This window comes from Rhea pennata, chromosome 1 (assembly GCF_028389875.1).
Source record: "Rhea pennata isolate bPtePen1 chromosome 1, bPtePen1.pri, whole genome shotgun sequence".
Lineage (NCBI taxonomy): Eukaryota > Metazoa > Chordata > Aves > Rheiformes > Rheidae > Rhea > Rhea pennata.
The window spans coordinates 104341164-104361867 of NC_084663.1; the positions used below are offsets into that span (position 1 = coordinate 104341164).

Here is a 20704-nt window from a genome sequence, read left to right on the forward strand (position 1 = left end):
AGAAAAACAACAACAGCAATAGAAAGCAAAGTCTAAAGAAAGAAAAACATAGCAAGAACTGCAATACAGTAAAATAGGTTGACTAACTTTATTTTTCTATGTCAAACAAAGTATTCAGATTTTCTCATCAGCTCATTTTTTGTAGACATATCCTTCAAAATTTCTCCCTCAACAACCAAAATGAACAAGCAGAGTAGATCCTCTGTTGAGTCTGCTCTAAAGTCAGCAGAGCCATACCAATTTACACCAGTTAAGCTTATAAGCTTAACAGAACGTTATCTATCTATCTATCTATCTATCTATATATATATATATATAAAATATATATTTTATATATATATACATATATATATTTAGGATTTGGCCTGGCATTTTCAGAGTAACAAAAGATTATAGAACAATATTTTAAGCAGAATTCTTATGATCAAGGGACTGGTGATTAAAACTTCTTCGTGGTACCTACAGATATGCACTTACCTTGAGCTCTAAGGAAGTTTTCTACAGGGTAAGTGTCAGCAAAACAGTAAGTACTGGGAAAATTCCATTAAGAAAAAAAAAAAAAAGAAAGAAAGAAAAAGAAAAGCTCTTCTTGAGCATAGGTAATCTAGCAAGCCTGCTTTGTAAAACACACTGGTTTCCATACTAAATGACTTATTTATTCAACTGCAACGTCAACAGTGTGAGAGCTGCATGACCCTCAAGTCTTTATCTTGAATAATGAGGCACTTACAAGCTGCAACTGATTGTTTGGACCAGTCTGAACTGAGATTCAAGCATGTCTTTAGACATATAGCAAGACACTTTCATTGCCCTGCCCACACTGTGCCAAGAAATTGACTTTCTTCTGGAAATACAAGCTTAGTAGCAGTTAGATGAAAGCCAGGGATTTTTTTTTATTTATATATACATACATATATATATATATATATATATATATATATATATATACACTTCACATTTCAGCAGACCAAAGACGCAAGTTTAATTTTGGGTGCATCTCATTGCACAAGAGCAGAGAAGCCATTTCAAAGCTTTAGGAAAATTTCTCTAATTTTCATCAGGCTATTTTTGCATAATTCCACCTACATTAGAATGGCAAATAAATAGATGGTATCATCTTTATTCAGCAAGATATAATGGTAAATGCACGTGGAAAAAATCCTTCAATTTACACTGGTAATAAATGTTATCTGATACATGAAGAAATTAAACATTTCAGCACATGATTTTTGTTGTTTAACTAATGGCAACTTTAATATCTTGTGGAATTATTTTACTGATTGATCTAATCTCTTTGAAACTATTTCAACATAAAGATGGTTGTCACCGCTCATCAGATCTTTGCTGTTAATCAGATCCCCTTTGCTGTTTTTTTCTTTTGTTCAAAATGCACTTGCTATTTTTACATTACTTCAAGTAAGAAAGAGTCTTTTCTATATTTACAGTATTTTATAACCCTAAGGAATTCATAAAGTAAAGCTCTTAAAAGGTTACACGCAGGCTTAAATTTGTTCATATAAAGTAATCACATGGAAGCCACTGGAAGAGTTGCACATGATAAATTATGTTAAAGTATTTGTGTAAGTCCTTAACAACCACAGAGTAAAAGGGGAAACAGAATGCACAAAACTAAATAAGTTTTTAAGATCATAAAGCATGTCACCAATTGAATCAGAAAATGAATGCCTAATGGCACACACTTGTTTCAAGATAATAAAAAGTAATTTAGCCTCTTCTGTGTGAGTAACTTTAGAAGATGAGTCCTTGGTTCTTTCAGTCTTTAGCTAACTTGATTACTAGAACTTTTCTGGATACCTTTTCATGGTACTTCCAGCTACTGATTGAGTGCCTAAAGCAATGTATGACCCCTATAGGTCTTAGGGTATTGTTCAGCGAAAGATGTGTATGCCTAACCAGATTTCAGAATAAAAATCATTTTATGAGAGGAAATGGTAACATTATAGTAAAAGATGTATTATAGCAAGGCATGGTGATAAGGAATTGGCAGTGAAATGAAAAAAGATCAAATACGATAATCATAAATTAACTCTGTTATGATCTGGAACATTCCCTCCTTGGTGTCATCATGTTCCAATTAACATAATTACAGTCCTAAAAACAGAAAATAAAACTACCTCTTTCCTTGGGTAGATGTTAGGGTCGGTGGAATACACAGAGTATGTTGAAACTTTTAAGAAATGACTATAAGAAGATAAAGCAAAAGTAAAAATATTAGTGACCTGACACTCATTAGAATTACAGAGGTGCAGACATGCCACCTGTTCAAATATACATACATCACTGTGTTATCTCCAGAGAATCCAGGTATATATGCTTAACAGAAGCAATATTTCCTGCTAGAGTTCACTGTGCTCTTGATTAAGAGGCAGGTCTCTGCATTACTTAAAGCTTAGCATTCCTTGGGCTTCCAGTGAAAAGAGGTTTAATAGAAAAACTCTTAGTGGTTTTCCCTTGCAGAAACTTTCAAAGGAATATCATATCAGATATGGAGATCCCGAGTCATGGCTCCCACTTTTCCAATTTCTCTGTTGAATTATAGATTTTTTTTTAATGAATGCAGTAACTTATTAAGAACTGAACAAAAATTTCTGCTTCCTTTTACTTACAGAAAAAGTACAATTATTCTCTGAAGAAGTTTCCTGTACTTCAGCATTCTACATCTCAGAAGGCTACTACTATATCTCCCAACCTTCAGAATCCATTTCTATACTGCCTCATTTATAGGTACCCTGCTTTTAAGTATTCACCAAGACTAGCTCTTCAGTTGAGTGATTAGAGCCTGTGCTGGGATCTATGAGAAAATGAGGTTCCTTATTCTACTGAGTATTGAATTATTCACACTAAGTAGAACAGATACAGCAAAGGACTTATCTGACAGTAATCCAGTAATTAGAGCATTTAGTCTTTCACAGTCTTTGGATTAAGAATTGGTCTGAGGCAAGGAGTGCAAGGACTCATGTGCTGAAGTCCCATGTGATAACAGAAGTCTATCAGGTATTCTAAGGTCTCTCTTCCACTCTGGTTTTGAAGTAAGATTTCACTTTGAACTTGAAAACACTTTTCTCCTACCTTTGTCCTAGTTTGGACAAATTAAGATTTTCTGACACACTAAAAAAGAAAAGGTATTAGAAAATTCTTAACCCATTTTATATTATAAATTAGAAGTCCACAAATAATCAGTACTATGCAAGCTGTCCCTATGCAAATTCACAGCCAGTATAACAAGGAATATACAATTAATCTTAGTTACATTTAAAAATTGTTTCTAAAATTAGATTAGCACACTCATAAAAAGAAAAATCTTTAGAACTTTAATATTCTCCACACACTCCCTGGAATGCTCAACTAAAAGTTCTGGCAGTGTTTAGCATCAAGTGTCTCTGGGACATCTGTTCTCAGGCTTTACACACTAAGATTTTACTGAAATGTTTTCAAAGGTCCTTTTTAGAGCCAGTGCCTTTGGAGTATGACAACCTTCTCACTTGCCAAAGATGGCAACATTTTTAATATTTAAACAGTTTCAAACATTTTGCAAACAATTGTAAAAATCACTGCATGCAATCATAATGCCAGTAAGCAGGTATTAGAGATTTTACTAGTATGCATCCAAATTTTGCAAGCCTTTTTCCAAATTGATGATGGCTATGTACCCAGCTAGAATATTTTTGCATACACACTGTTATTTCATATGAAGTGTAATATCTCAATGCCCTTCAAGTAATTGGATTTTTTAAATATATTTATTGCAAGAAATCTGTAACTCCTACTTCCCAAAATGAAGATAGGAAGATGAGAAGATGCACAATGTACAAAATTTCACTGACCATCTGCTGTGGTATTGGTCTTTCATGGTTTTGTATGCTATACAGAAATTTTGCATGTTTTGACCATCTCCTTGTACCTGTGTATCATGTTTTTGTCCTGATCAAAGCAGTTCAAGTATAATAATAAACATAAAATAAGTTATATGCTCGTTTAAGTAGCAATGAGGAACAACTAACAATAACAAACAACTAACTTTGCTAAACATATTCTAGGATTATTCTAGAACATTTTATGGTTTGGCATAAATTATCAAGTACGACACATAATGTTTGCACGCAATTTGAATGAATAAATACTAAAGTAAAACTTAAGAATTTTTATCTCTATAGAAAGTATTACTGGCCTCAATTTGGAGTTGTGGGAAGAAAGGTCGATTCAGATCATTCTACAGAAATTGGTGACAGTGTCAGGAATGTGACCTTTCTCTTGGTTTCCAGTCTTGTCCCTTCATCAGAGAACCACGTTTTTTCTAGTCTTTAGGATATTAAAAGATTTGGCACGGAAATATTGTCACATCTGGTGACAGTAACATCTGGGCTTCTGTAAAGTGATATATAAGGTGCATGATGAAAGATGAATCTCTTCAGTTATTTTAGTTTATGATTCTTTAGGGCTCCAGAAACAAAAATCCATTGGTGAGTTTTTTCTCTCTCCTCTACGAATGCTCTATCTTGGCATTGATGTCTGTTCTCTTTCTTGAGAGCAAATCTCACCTTCTTGAAACACATGGGAGATTTTGTGTTTGCTTTATTTTTCACAGTTTTTGAACTTAGTAGACTGGCTAATACCAAAAGAGCAAGATCTAGTGAAAATGGTAGAAAGAAAGGGAGGCACAGAAGTTCAAACAAAACTTTAAAAGTATTCTGAGCTTTCAACAAAAACAGCCTAGCAGCAATCACCAACAAACCTTTTCATGTTTGCCTATTGCCAATAAAAAGGTACACACACCTCCACGCAGTAAAATACTAAAACAAACATCAATAAACCTCCAAAATGACCCCCTTTCCATCTGATTAGTTTCCATGCAACCAAATTAAAAGATCATATGCCTATTTCAAAATTAGGGCAAATGCATGCCTTTTCCCCTTCATGTTCTAAATGATTTAAAACAGTCCATTAACATAATTTAACCCTAGGCCTTCACTGGAACACTTTGATTCTGATATATGTTTTCTTTGAAGGTGATTCTCTCTCTGTAGTTTATGCTGTTATGAATGCCTCTCCATCTCTGGTAAAAATCTGAGATTGTTATAATGAAATCTGTGATCCTTGTTGGACTTAGTGTTTGTGTACAAATTCCGTTAACAGTAATAGGAATTACATCAGTACAGAAAGGCGAGAAAAAGTCAGCAATTGAGTTTGTCAGAGGAAGTAAACGCTCATAGTACAGCAGGAAGCACAACTGTATTCAAAACTTTCCTTCTAAAACCACTGATACTGCCTCTTAATAATAATACTGCTAGGAAGATAAACTTAAAGCTTTGTTTAATAATAGAATTCTGCACTGCAGCCATGAATATGAAATATGCCATTTGATCCACTTGGGAGAGAGTTATTCTTGTATGAGAGAGCTATGCTTCACCCTGCAATCAATGAGCTTCCCATGAATGCCAGGTTCTACCTTCATGGACCAAAAGCAAAAGAAGGAACATGTCTTATTAACTACTCTTCAGTTAGGAAAACATTTGACTCAGCTCCAGGCAGCCCAGGGAAAAAAAGACAGTGCAGTAGGGACCCTGCGTGTGGTCTAACATCCATGTCGCGGCTGTCTGATTATTTGGCAAGGAAGAAATTTCCCTGGAATTTATAGGAATAACAGGACAATTCTCACCTTCTCAGCAAGCAGGTTGTGCTTCCCTGCAATATATGAAATTCTGCTGTGGTTAGTCGGTGAGGCTCATTGCACTTTCTCCTCTTGCCATAACCTGTTGCATTCTTTTTAATGAGAGTCCTGAGAGCAATGGATCACAGTATTGCTACCTGCCCAGATGAACAGGCAGGTTTCTCTCCCTGCGGGTTATTGTTTCAAGTCATCTGCATAGGCAGCAGTTGTCACTGCCCAAGACTTGAAAATTTTCCTTTGCTGCCAAAAGAGATAGAAATGTATGAGCCTGCCAGCTCCCAACTATTGCCAGTTGACTGTTCTCAGACCACTCTAGGTTCCAACATAATCATTTAACTGTGTGTAGCAGCATATTTTGCATTGATCTATAATACTCAGTTTTGCTCAGTCATTTTTAATTTATTTACCTTGTTTAATTTTTTGCACACTAACCACCACTTCCTCTTTGTACCAGAGTCCAAATTAGTATGATTGAATTCATTACAACACACATTTCTTCTTACAAGTTTAGCTAAATTATGAGCTACAAACAGCATGTCTTTACTTCAGAGGTTTATTTTATGACCTCAAGCCTTCTGAATATTGAAGAGCTTCAATAAATTTCTCAGGTATTTTATTGCATCAGTGAACAAAAACAGTTCTGGTGCTATCATTTTTAAAAAGGTGATAAAAATCTAACAGTCCAACAATAAAAGATTATTGCTACCTGGTAATAAATGACTACCGGATGGTAAGATTTTTTAAGTATTTCCTGAGAGACTAATTCATTTATTTTCGATCTTATTTTGTCTATTTTTTTTCCAAATAGTACGATGTTTGTGAAATCTATTTATGTCACAGTCTTCCACATTTTTCATAGTGCCTTTTCTCTCTTCCTTCCTTGGAACCCTTCCATCATTTCCAGATGCAAAGATAAAATAAGCAGATGCTTCTGAAAATGATGATGTATCTATTTTACTGATTAATTAACACTGGAGTAAGCATAGGACAGTTTAAGGGGTCTTTTTTCAGAAACTAGAAGAAGATTATCATTTTTGTATATAGGTGGCAATTACCAAACTTCTTGATATTGATAATATGTATATATCTATACATTTTTATTTCTATTTCTAAAATAACCTAGGTAATTAGGTAATTAAGTTTAGAAAAAGAGATTCATAAATTCCAAGGACCAACCACTCTCCTATGTACAAAAACAACAGTAAATTGGATATCCCAAATGAGATCTGAGAGAGAAGAGTATTCCTATCAGCTCTGTGGAAGTGCTCACATTTTTAATAGCTTTGACACTTACCAGCTGCTTGCATCCTACAGCTGTGAATCAGCATTTCCCCAAATTGGGTTTCTTTTGTAAATGACAAGGAGCACAGATTCTGCCTATGCCCTATTGCATTGAACTGGCACTTGCAAAGCCCACTGCATTGGTAATCTTCATCAAATTACCCTGGGGGATACAGTAAGTCTGCTGCTTTGCTTCAGAATATAATGAATGACTCATTGCTTAAGTAGATGAGATAAAATTCAGTATTTTGAGCCTGACAAATTATTTTATTACTAATATTTGTGGAGCAGGCAATCCAGGGCAAATGATTTTGTCACAGTAACAGCATTTCTTTTCAATATATCTGTTGCCATATGGCTTCAAAATTAATCTTTATAATATTTTTTGAAATACTTAATTTTGATAAAAGTGAATACTTAGGGCTACATGTGCATGGATATTCCCATATTTTTTTTTCTATATTCCTCCAAAATTATTTTACAGACAAGTAGGACTATAAGCCCTTTATTGTCTGAGACTCCTTGACAACAATTATGTTGTCTTCTGTCTTGCCTCTTACAAATTTGCTTTAAAATGATGCTTTTTTGAAAGAAAAATCAATAGCATTTTGCCCCCAAAGTCTGCAAAAATCACTCTTCTGGATGCAAAACAACAACAAATGCCAGTGTGGGAGAAAAGAAAGTTTGATCAACAAAGCCTTCCCTCCCTCCCTCCCTCAAAATTTGCAAGTACCTAAACTCAAGCATCAAGCTGTCAGAAAACCAAAGTAACTAACTCTGCGAAAACTGATTATCTAGTTGTTAAAAATATTCATAGTACCTGTTTGAACACCTCAGCTGTCAGTAATACCATACTCATTCAGCATAATTGCTAAATAATGTGATTAAAATGGAAACAGCTATAATGACAGGTGAATGAGAAAAGATGGAGGTACACTACCAAAACTAGAAGTTTCATAATCTTACTCTGTTAAAATCTTATACTTCCTAATGTCATGTATTACATTCACTGATCATTTTTTCCCTTCTTTGTGCTTGATCTTCTCGATCTTAAAACCTGCAAGCAAAAATAGGAGCGTAACGCTGCATGTATCAGTAGACTCTGCTGAATTAAGTGGTAGAAAGAGGGGCACTAGCATCAGTGTTCTGAACATGTGCCACTGCATAAAGGTAATGAGCACCAATGGCACAACCTAAAGCTATTCTCCTCTATATGCTTTTGTAAAATAGGGGTCTCTGGTCTCTTAGTTTTCCATTAAGTCCCATACACGTAGGAATGAGGTTGTAAAAATTGTATTTTCTTTGGTGACTCAGTTCTGCTTTGCTCCATGAAGCCAAATCCTGCTGAAAGTTAATTTTATAACTGTTAGCTTGTTTAATTGTTTATATCATGCCACTTAAGATTAAACAATCCCTGTTTTGCTGGTCTTTTCAGGAATGTAAACCTCTTTGCTCCATTTATCATTTTTGTTGCCTTACACTGTGCTCTCTCCAGCTTAATTATATTTGTCTTTTCTCTCTTTTTTGCCATGTCATCTAACAGGAGTAAAGAAAAAAGCATGAGAAAAAACCTTCTGCTTCCATTTCAGATGTTATCAAGACATGTGTAACTCTCACTGAGTTAGTGAGAGCTACTACCTTTGAACGTAACTTTCTTTTTGGCACCCTCAGTTTCTTTCCCTTAAGGTCTTTAGTTTTCCCTTGTGTCTAACCTTAGCTATCTTGCTTATGGCTTGATAGGCAGAACTGCAGCACATCCTAAACTGTTGTTTAGCAGAGTACATAAGAGCTCGGAATGCTAAACACACCCAAATACCCCTACAAGCTTTATGCTTTTCTCTGAAGTTCATACCAGATAGTGGGCACTATAAAAGCAAAATAATACTGAAAACTACGTGCTGAAACTATGGAAAATTACTAAGCCGTAGTGTGAGGAAGTAAATATTTGACAATCTATTTCCTGTGAATATATATGCATGAACTTATGAGGCGCAAACTTTTCCCCTTTGGGCAGTCCTAATAACTATCTCTATTCATGTTCTCCTCTAAACTATCTCATCTGGTTGCTTGGTATGAGTATTTGCAAATAAACAGCCCAAAACAGAAGGATGGAGCTGCTCTTGGCCTTCCCTACGAAACTGTCATTTGGTTCACCAGCTTAAAGTGACCAGAGTTATATTTGAGACATGAGTTACATAGATTCTATAATTCTCAGTCTTCTTCCAAGGAGATTCCATCTGAAATAATACCCAATCTGGGCTAGGAAGAAATTGAAAATGATATTGGAAGCATATGCTTAAAGGCAGCATGGAGCTTAACAGACCTCAGTCATGTATCTGAAAAATTCTTTCTTAAACTGAGACCTGATTGGAATTTCTCAGACACTGAATGTCATTCAGCTGCTCAGTCTTTACCATCCTGTAAGTGCTACCCAACATAAAGTAATTCAAAAATATATACATTTTAAAGCTTACTTTCTAGTTTTTCAGCGAAGTCAACCTCCGGCCATACATCTCTAATACAGATCATAAACTATATTCACATTATATCCATGTATCCATGTCTTATGAAATACAATGCAGAAAAACTATTTGGTTTTTAATCACTTTTACAGTAATTGTTATTTCCTTAGATTAGGAGATTGAAAAATCAGTCATTCAGTCAGTCTCAGGAATACCTCTAGTGGGCTAAATGGTCTGTCTGTAACAGTTTATTTTATCTGGAACTCAACTTTCATGTACAGAAGGGTGTACTGGAACAGGAAATAAGCTGCTCTGCTTCTTTACCCTATAATAGCAGTTTTCTGTTTTTTTCAGGTGGATAAATTAACTTGTCTTTGTCCTGCCCACCTAAAAATATCTTCCAGTGGTTTGACTGACTCACTGTGGGGATTTCTGCTCATGGGGCATGACCAGTTGTGACCAAATTAACTATGCAACCTTAAAAGCCTACAATATGCTTCAAAAGGTTGTGTCCCCAACATTGGTGCTCATTAATTCAGGAACACTACCACACTAACTCAGCTGACCTGGTTTTGGACCCAATTTCTACATGGCAAAGCACCGTGCTGCTCAGTCATTTTGCAATGGTTCAGAAATGACCTTGCTGTGCTCCATTTCCCAGTGTAGCCATGCCCCCTATCCTTTCAGCCTTTTCCCACAGGTTGTCTCTTTCCTGTATCTAAAGGCTCACTCTTCTGAAAGGGAATTACAATTATTTATTTTCTGAACAGCCTGCTTTTAAAATGATCAACAATCCCTCCCAAACTTCCCTTGAAACCTTCTCAAGCCCTCTCTTAAACATTTGACACCCAAATGGAATAACCTGCATGCACCATATTATTAGTGTTTCTATGCAGAATATATAAACCACTCTGGATTTCCCTATAAAAGATTTCAGAGAGAAATAAATTATGTTAGAATATATTTCACTTGTAAACCATATTTGAACATAAGCCTCCAGATGGGAAAGGTCAGGATTGTACATTAACCCTTTGAACTAGATATCCCCTTTGAAAGATGAAAGTTTGGCAGTAAATGGACCCACAAGTTTCTGAATTATTCTGCATTTAAATCATGGACTTCTTATTTTCATCCATCATTAACCTAATTGATCTCATTTAAACATGCAAATTGTGCCACTGAACTTTCATGTTCACAGATATTATTCTTTACTGTTTACTGCTACTATCCTTTATGTTTCATTTGTTTCAAGCATTCATTAATCTGAAAAGTTTAAATAAGATAATTTTGCTTATTATCACAGTGTCTACATAATTATTGAGCTAAATAATTAAATATAACTTCTTATTTATTTTTCATTCAGTATGAAGAGGTGTACATGCAATGAAGGCTGTATCTTTTAATTTACATTCTTACTATAATTTTTAAAACTGTATCTTCTATTGGCAAATATGGACATATCCCTTCTTTAAAGGACACAGAATGAAAGGTTAGTCACCAAAGTAAAGAAATAACATCATTGAAATATATTGTCTATACTAACTTTCACCCTATGGTTTGAGGGAAGGGAAGCAACCTTTTCTGGAAAAACACCAGAAGAATGTCTCTTGACATGGATGAGTCTAGGGTGGAAACTTCAATGTGTACAAAGGGTAAACTTGTCTCAGAAGAACACATTATAACAGGAGGTCAAGTGTAACATCTTGAAATCCTCTCATTCTCAAGACAGCAGCAGCCCAGCAAAATATCTTCACTGAAAGAGAAAAGGAGGAACACCACTCAAACAGTTGACCTATAAAGGACGGCAACACAGCTAGTGAAAGTCCCTTCCCTGCCACAGTGATGGATCAGACACAGGTAGCCATGCGAGAAAATATCTGAGCATCTAAGGATTTCAATAGCTGGTATTCACTAAAGTATTGGAAATTCCTGCACACTTAAGCCTACAGAAATTGTCTAAGATCACAGAGAGGGAGATTTTGTCAGAAACCAAGGTTCTGTCTCCATGTCACAGAAAACATGGTCCTATTGCTTTTTAATTGGGAAAAGTGGCTTTAATCAACAAGGCCATCCAAGTTTGTAGTTGAAAATCAGGCAGAGAAACCCACCTGGAGAGCTGTGATCTAAGTGCCTGAGGTCAAGGCTGCTTGCTGTGTAGAGATGGAGAACATCCTCTAAATAATACTGCTGTAGCTAGGCTGATGTGATCAAGAAGCTGGATGGTATTTTACACTACCTACCTACTAACTCCGACTGACTCAGGATAGGAAGCGTACTTCATTGATAAGAATGTGTAAAAACAATCACCGGGACAGGCCAGTGGTGGAGCAAAAAAATCAGCACTCTTTGGTATCTGAAGCAAACAGATTGTTCTTCCAATACCTTGAGTCCTGAAAAATCACTCTGAAAAATTTGCTCTGGGATTCCCTCTGGTGTCCTACAATTCTGAACTGGCTTCTGCTTAGGAAGAGGATTGGTAAGAGAGGCGAGTATGATAATGACTTAGTTGCTTCTAAAGAGCTTAGGATCCAGCTATCTCTAGATAGGAGCTTGGTTCTTCACAAACAGGACAGGGAAATCATAAATTTGTTTAGTTCTCAGAGCTGATTCTAAGAACTCTCAAGAATAAAGCACTGAAGCCCATGAAAACATTAGGGATTTATCAGTTTGGGGACAAAAAAAACCCTCTGTTTCCTCAAGGAAAGTTTCAAAACCATGTTCTCAGTCCATTTGTCACAAACAGTACGCAACAGGACGGGCCATAACGTGCTGCTGTGTCTGTGTCATCATGTTACTCCTAAAAGAAAGCATGCCATGGGTATGCCTATGAAGGCATTAGCTGCCTTCCGCTAGTTCCATAGGTCTCTGAGGTGTCAGAATTCCCAAACATTACTCTAAGATAACACAGCGATAGAAAGAGATCAAATTGTAATAATTTGGAATACAGAACTGCTAAGCCCCAGATATGCAAATCTCAAGGATTTTTTTTCTTTTACAGCCCTCGACAATCATGACTTTGAAAAATTCAGGTATTTTCACTGCATCAGCAGCTACAGGAGAATTGTTTATTTAACTTTATCAGCTATATATATATCGTTAAACACATCTTCTCTGATGGCAAAGCCAAAACAAGAAGTTCCAATTCTTACCACCGTTACCATCACCAGACTGCCTGAATATACACTCTACCTTTATTTATTTGAGTTGGTTCAATATTTTGGAGGCCTATCTGTTAAAAACTAGGTAATAAAAAAGGAAAGCTGTCATACCTCATTACCCTACTTAGTTATCCATTTCCTGACTCTGGGAATGCATCTCTTTCCAAACTGTCCATATCAAGACCAAGGTAGTGTGAAATCATGCACATATTTCCAGATTTTACTTTAAGCCTGTGTGTCTATGAGGGTGGCACATAGCATGACGGAGAGTCATGAGCAAAGAGAATGACACCACTGTTGACTGAGCTGATGCCCCCCAAAAAAGAAAAAAAAAGAAAATAAAAACAGGATTAATGAAGGAAATTTCTTTTAACTCTCCTATGTTCTTTCCTTCCCGAGAACATGTTCTCTGCTTAGACAGTAAAAATCAATTTTAGAAAGAGAACTGCGTCCCTGCTCCTACATGGGTACTGCCTAAGCCCTGGGGAGTTCTGGGAGCCATACCTCACATAAAAATGAAGCTCTTGAGGCCAAGAAGAAAGGAGATAACTCATGCACTTTTAGTGCAAGACTAAAAAAAAATTCTAGGCACAAATTGGTCTAGGAGAAAAATCAGTGAAGTCAGTAAAAATAAAGCAGTAAAAGAGAATTCACGTCTTAGAGCTTAGTTGAATAGTTGCAAAAAACCCAAGAAAGTTTGCCTCAGCCACACAGTTAAAAGAAAATGGAAGTGAGATGTGTATTCTATGCATTTATAGTACAGAAGGACCATATGTAGCTGACAGGAAGAGTGCTTTCCCTCAGACTTTATTACTGCTAAAAGACGCTCAATTGTGTGTGCTTTTGGGTGTGCACACACTTGCCTCTTCTGACCCACAAAAGACAACAAATCTGTGGCTGAGATTGTCACCCTGAATAACCGCCTATGATGTTTAAAATATAACTAATTTATTAGAATGAAACAGAAGACTTAAAGAAACCGTATTTTTTCTATAGATATTATCCTGATGTGGAATTTTAAGTATTTTACTACATAAACAAATCTCGTAACGATCAACTGTGCACGACCACTTTCTTCCTCTTTTTTCATATAATTGCTTTTTTAAACAGGTGCCTTATTTCTGTTGGGAATGTAAAATCGTACAAAATTAGTAGAGTCTGTATATTTACAAAACACATGACACCAGGCAAGTAAAAATAATGGGCCAAACTTTGTGAGCATCAGTTAATGTAGCTTCTTTAGAAAAAGTTCCTCAGCTTTACACCAGCAGAAATTCTATACCTAACCCATTGTCAGAAAGACAGCTGCTTCTTAATACATCAGTAATCACAGCAGTTGTATATGCTGTACACACACATACACCAACACACGCTTTCCTACATGGCTGCACAAGTGCATTGCTGATTTACTTATCCATACTCTGCATTTCAGCTTGTTGCTTACTTAGTTCAAAATCAATACACGCATTTCTCAAATAGCCAACAATCTCCTGGAATAACTTTAAAGTGAATTTCAGACATTCATTGCAAATGAATCTAGTAACAACCACAATTGAAGAAACCGCCTATTATGTAAACACTGTTGGAAGAGCCTCTGTGAGTGAGTTAGCTGATGGCTGTAGACTTGTCAGATTGACAATTCACTGCACATCTGTGTCTGGCAATATAGAATTTACTCAAAATTGCCTCTCCAGACACTTCTTTACATAACACACATTTAACTTATTAGTGCTGTCATTTGGGGGCATGGTCAGCTTTTGAAGAAACTTTCAGTGTGTCCATTAGCACAGATCACATCGCAGCTGCCATTTTAGAGTCATGATGATTAGGTTTGAAGCTCAAACGATTTGATTTCATTTTAGAGCTTCAGAGGCAGCCTCTAGGGCAGACTTACACAATTTTTAACTGAAGTCTGCTGGGTAATTTTATTGAAGTCTGAGAACTTTTACTGAGTTAAGGTAATTACCACTGGCTAATTTTACAGCACTCTTGTTCAGTAGGAAGCAACATGTTGGCCCCTGCTCAGATGAAACCTGCAGGAAAGTGGAGCAGCTGCTTCCAAGACACACATCACTGATCTGGGACATTGAGGAGGAATAAGCAGAATTCAGTCACTGCCTGGATCTAGACCAAGTTGTACTTGCCTCCAAATGTTTCTTCAGGAGAGCACACGAGGACTTCACAGAATCACAGAATCTGTAAGGTTGGAAGGGACCTCTGGAGATCATCTAGTCCAACCCTCCCTGCTCAAGCACGGTCACCTAGAGCATGTTAGACAGGGTTGTATCCAGGCCAGCCTTGAAGATCTCCAGAGAAGGAGACTCCATAGCCTCTCTGGGCAACCTCGTCCAGTGCTCTGTCAGTCACACAGGGAAGAAATTCTCCCTCACTTTCAGGTGGAACTTCCTGTGGTTCAGTTTCTGCCCATTGCCTCTTGTCCTGTCATGTGGGACAACTGAAAAGAGTTTATCCCTATCCCCTTGACACTCTCCCTTCAGGTACTTATACACATTGATAAGATCGCCCTAAAGTAAGTACTGTGACTTACAGTACACAATCCCATAAATATTTTACTGAGACACTTTCAAACTTGAACTTCTGCACTGTGATTCCTTAATACAAGAATAAAAAAAAAAGCACCCTTATTTTAGTTTGAACATAGAACTAAACAGTGAAGCCAAACATTCCTTTGAGATTTATATTTATCACTTACAAGAAGTACTTCCTAATAATCAGTAGCAGCTAGGCTGACAAGCAAACTTCAGAGCAAAGCCATGGGGGATATGAATCTATTTTAGGTTTACTGTTGACAGTAAGGGGCAGTGGAAAAATAAACTCAGCAAGCAGTGGCATGCCACCACAAACCTCTGCTGGCCAAGCATAAACTAAATTACAGCCAAACCTTTCAGCATAACAGAAACAACTGGGCAATTGGGCTGCCCTACAGTGCACAGACCATGACAAATAGATGAATCAGGCTAAGCATGAGTGAGACATAACATAAATTAGTGATAAAGAAAGCTCAAAAGACTGGAGGAGCTAATTATCCCATAATATAGAGTAGAGTAACATACTTACTCACAATAGCATTCATATTATTTTAAGATCTGAAGTCTGAAAAACTAATCAGGAAACTCTGTAATAACTAACTGGCATACTTTCCCAATATTTCAAGAACTGATCATGGTCTCCCTCAAGATATCCTTCTTTTGGTCAAACTCTAAGTTATATAGGCAATCTCCAGTTCTAGAACCAACCAATCAAGCAAAAAGAAAAGAACAGCAGAAGGGCTCAGAAATTATTCTTATTATATATATATGTATATTAGAAGAAAACTAAAAACTTTTTTATCTTGAAGGTTTTGTTCTCAGCTTCATACCATGTACTGTAATACTACTGGTGAAAACTGATTTGATTGCTCTGTCTCACCAATAAAATGTAAGATTTGTGAGAGAGGAAGAAAAAAGAATAAAATACACCCCATATTGATATCACTGCTATATAACAAAATTGGTTTGAGTTTTCAGAAGTTTACTTTCTATTAAAACCAACGATAAAAATCAGCTGTGTGGAGTTGTAGACATCTCTACATCCCTCCGTGGACTCATTACAAATATCCATTTTATATAGTCCCATCAGCTAGGACAGATGTAATTTTATTCTATCATTCACTAGACAGAAGTAAAATCCTTCATTCCTCTTGTTCTGCTTTTTGCCTTTTTGTTTACTTATTGTCCACTCGATACAGATACAGTCCTGTGACTACTGCCGTCCTGTTGGCTTTCTTCTTCTTTGCTTTTTTGTTTTCATGAAGCTACATCTGTTTTGTCTACTGTCAGTAGGACTAGTGTTAGAAAACAGATTTTTTGCTTTCAAGACTATGGAGTGAAACCAAACTATGAAGTGAAACCAACTATGGAGTGAAACCAAACAGGACAGTAATGGCTAGATGACTTATTATTGTCCTTTATTTCTAACAGGGGCTAGAAAGATGCACTGGTTGATGCACTGGTAATTCATAAGGACCATCCATGCACCAAAGATCAGTCTTTAAATTTTTGGAAGGTGTTTAAAATCAAAGCACACTTCCAGTGGGTAATGCCAAATCCATTACATTTCTTCCCTGTCAAGCTGAAGTCCATCTGTACTGTTCTGTTTCACCAGTCTGAGGTACTTGTTTATTGTTCTATTCACAGCGCTCTCTGCATTCTCGAAATACCCCTGGGGCAATGCCACGCTGCTTGGCTGCAATTTCTGTGGAGATGCCTTCCAGAACGTACAGGACATCAAACTAACAAACGTTCATGACATCTCTCATGATGTCCCATAATTCATTTGTGTTTCACCAGTACCATTTTCAAACTGCTCTCTGCTGGCATTGAGGATATATTGGGTCAGCCCACACTGGGTCCTGCATGTGTATGATTCTCATTAATACAAATAGGATGTATCTTGTATGTTTGTATGGGTTGATGGACAGTAGTGAGCAGCCCCCATTAACTGCAGCAATAGCAGCTACTGTGGTGAGTAATACTAGGAGGCAGAAGAGCAGAATAAAATCAAGGAGCTCAGCTCCAGTGCAGTGCACTCCATTCAGCATCTTTGGGATTGCTCCAGTAAATCACACTTCCACTTTCTTTTTTTCCACACTCTCTGCTGAGCCATGTCTTTAGATCACTGTTTTTTTTTTTTTTTTTTTTTTTTTTCTGGGCCAGAATAAGGCTGCTGAGTATGTTGACCAGGGAGTTGCATGTGGTAAGGAAAAGCACCCAGTAATAGTTCTGTTCTCAGTCTCCTTGTCACCACTAATAAATATTGTTTTCTCTAAAGTTTTAAATGGTATACCCACCCTCTCTTCTAAACCTGTGCTTATTTTGGCACATTTCTCACTTATCTTTCCCTGTATAATGACTGTATACTATGGCTGGAGAGTATTAAATTGATTGGTGGAAAATTAATGGACCAAGCAGAAAGCATAGTCATTTTACTTGTGCACTGTGGCTTTGATAAGTTGGCTGCCTGAGGGAGCAGCAACAAGAAGCATATTAGTAATTGTAAGTGCTATGTGCAGGCTGTCTTTATTAGAGAACTTCAGTGAATCCATAGAAGAGAGAGAAAGGTCTTATTCAAAAGTAAAGCAACAGGCAAAGAGGAAAATACACGCTGCTGCTATTTAGCAAGGTAGTGTCTTGCTATCTAGAGTACAAAAGGGAAGGAAAGTATGAATATTCAAGAAGCTTCATATATGAGAAGCAATGGAAAGGTTTCTTGGCCTTATGATAACCATACAGATCAGTCCTGCTTTTATCTTGAATTACACTACATTGCAACCACTGTAACTCAGTTTAAATTTTCTATAGCTCTCCTGTTTCTGTATCTACTCATTCTCCAACCTGGTTTATCTCCTGTGCTGCCAATATCTTGAGTAGGGCACTGGAGGAATAGCAAGCAAATTGGAAATGAAGGTATGGGCCAGCTCAGTGGCTGATGGCTGTGGGATTTGAGAATTCAAGGAAATAAAACTGCTAAAGATTCATGTCTCTAGTACAGATGGCATTTGAATATGTTCGAGGATTTGATAACTAAGTTGGTGGAAAAAGGCTTTGCTCTCACATAGTAAAATGAAAGGCAGAATATATCTGAAAAGTTATTTTCAATATACATTACTTACAGATAGTAATCCATATCCTCCTCATTTTCAGACTTTTGCAGATGACTTCTAGCAATGCCTATCTGCTTCTATGCACGCAGTGCTGTTGTCATCACTGCATTTTACATATACTACAAGTCTTAGCTGCTTATAGAAAAGTCCTATGTTTAGAAGCAAGTTTTACATGCCATCAATCCTTGACATGCTATCTTGGGAACTAGCAGCAGTTACTGGAAGCTTCTCTGTTTCATGGACCCTGCTCCAATGCAGTAATGGCATCACTAGCATAAAAACAGATTATTACAAACAGATCTACGAAAGGTCTCTTTCCTTCACTTGTTCTGATGATATTTTGCAGATGCTTGTTTTCCCCAGCTGGCAATCAAGCATAGGTGTTTTGCCAAAGTCCAAATTTGTACTTTTGTACACTGAAGAAAGATGGTTATAATGCAAGTGAATATGAAAATGTCATCAGATGTTGAAAAGGTGTTCTCCTGAGTGCCTCAGACTTTGTAAGTGAAGAAGTGACTCAAAGGACAGCGTGCCTTTGGAGTAGGGCACACAGATATACTGGTAGGTTTGTCCAACTGTGAAACAACGTACTGTAGAAATGTAGTAATTAGAGAACTAACAGAAACTGAATACTTAGGAATAGAGGTAAAAACATGATGTGAACAAACTTACTGTGGAATGATTTTACTTCTTCTCTATTTTATAAGAATTCTGGAAATCTCAAGTTACCAAAAAATTCTATTTGAAAGAGTAAGTCATTATACAGAGGCAGAAAACAACTGACGTTTATCCAGAGTACCATCCTGTACACAAGTCCTGAAAACAAATTCTAAAAGCCTTTTTCATACAGACTCCTGTTTTTAGAGCATTACACAGAGTTTCATTAGCAGGACGCAAAGTTAGTAATGCAGTCTGCTTCAAACTTCACTTCTTCATAACTTTGTTCTAGGTTTCTAGGAAATTTTTAACAAAATTGTTAAAAACTACTATGAGCTTGATTTTAAACATCTCTTTGAGATTGCTATAAAAAAAGAACAAAAAGCACAAATGTACTTCCTATCATTTCTCAAAGATAACCAGGAACTCAGTCCACTAGTCTTTTCACCGGTAAAGTTCTCATTAACTATTTTAGAGTTACCTCTGTAAAAACAATACAGAAATGCTTAAAGGAGGAGGTTACCTACACTCACTGTACCAGAGGGTTTTGTTTCTTCTTAACAATTTTCCCACAACAGAATTTTTCTCAGAGGCAAAACAAAACTACAAAAACAAGCATACATAACGTGCGTTACTTACAGTGTATTTCTAGAACCTGCATTGCTATCTGAGGTGTAGAGTTTAGGGACTCATGGTCTACTCTGCAACTTACAACTGCACCATCGTCACTGCGATCTGCTAGGAAATCCAGTGTGCTGCTGACTGTGAATGTTTTACGATTTGCATCTTCTTCTTTTAAATATTTAACATCTGAAAGAAAAATAAACAAACAAATTTCTCTCCAATATTTTTAGGAAAAATAATCCAACACCAAAGCTACATTATCTACCAAACTTGTTTGAAAAAAGTCTTTCTTATCTCTCTATTGATCTCTTTAAAACAACAGATATTATACTACAGTTATTCCACAACTTGCTCCTGCTGTCAGAGTGGGAGATATATACAGAAAATTTCAAAATTGGATAAAAAATATTGCAATCAGAGGGAAATTCCTTTCATGATTCTCTCTCATACGTTTAGGTCTCAGTTTCACATAACTTTCTCTGTATTTCATTAGAAACATGTGGTCTCCTCCCACCCTCACTCCCCTTAAATATTCACAGTGTCACTAAATGTTAAATTTTCTAAGCCCATGTTTATAATCTTTCATAGTAAGGCAATATATGAACATCACTGAAGCCAGGTGAACCAAAGCTGCATGTAATCACATTAACCCTGTGCTTATTTAACTCATTGCTTATTCTTCTTTGGCTAGAATTATGTTAACTTGTGAATGAAACTAACCCAAAGTATAGCTTATCAGTGGTGACAAACAACTGGAAATAGTCATCATGTCATAATAGTTAATGTAATCTACAGAAAAATTTCAACCACAATGGAAGTAAAATTATTCAAAAGGTATCTTTCATACTATGCTAAACTGGCCTACTGTTTTTGTGTAAATCCAGTTAGGTTTTATCCCAGGTGCTATAGTGTGGGGTGTCTACAGGTTCAGAGACTGTATGCTCAAGAAGTACTCAACTCTGCTCAAGGTAAGGTTCAAATTCAGAAAATCCCACTGTAGGGAACATAAGTGAGGTCAGAACTGAAGAGCCAAAAGACACGACATTTATTTTAAGAAGTTATTATGTATTAATTCTAATATTAGATCTCCTAACATTTATTTTAGAATTGTTTTACTTGGTTCCCAACTACTTTTGTATTTTCATATTTTCATATTAACCACTGATTTTTG

The 20704-nt window shown here is 36.5% G+C and overlaps 1 protein-coding gene across 2 annotated transcripts in view; it reads right to left on the minus strand.

Moving 5' to 3' along the window:
- Nucleotides 1–20704, minus strand: part of CADM2 (cell adhesion molecule 2) — a 664728-nt gene that overhangs the window by 100235 nt on the left and 543789 nt on the right. For both annotated transcript variants that reach the window (XM_062572942.1, XM_062572932.1), the window contains exon 5: nucleotides 19549–19719. In XM_062572942.1, coding sequence (XP_062428926.1) covers nucleotides 19549–19719 — 171 coding nt within the window. The remainder of the gene's footprint in view (nucleotides 1–19548; nucleotides 19720–20704) is intronic.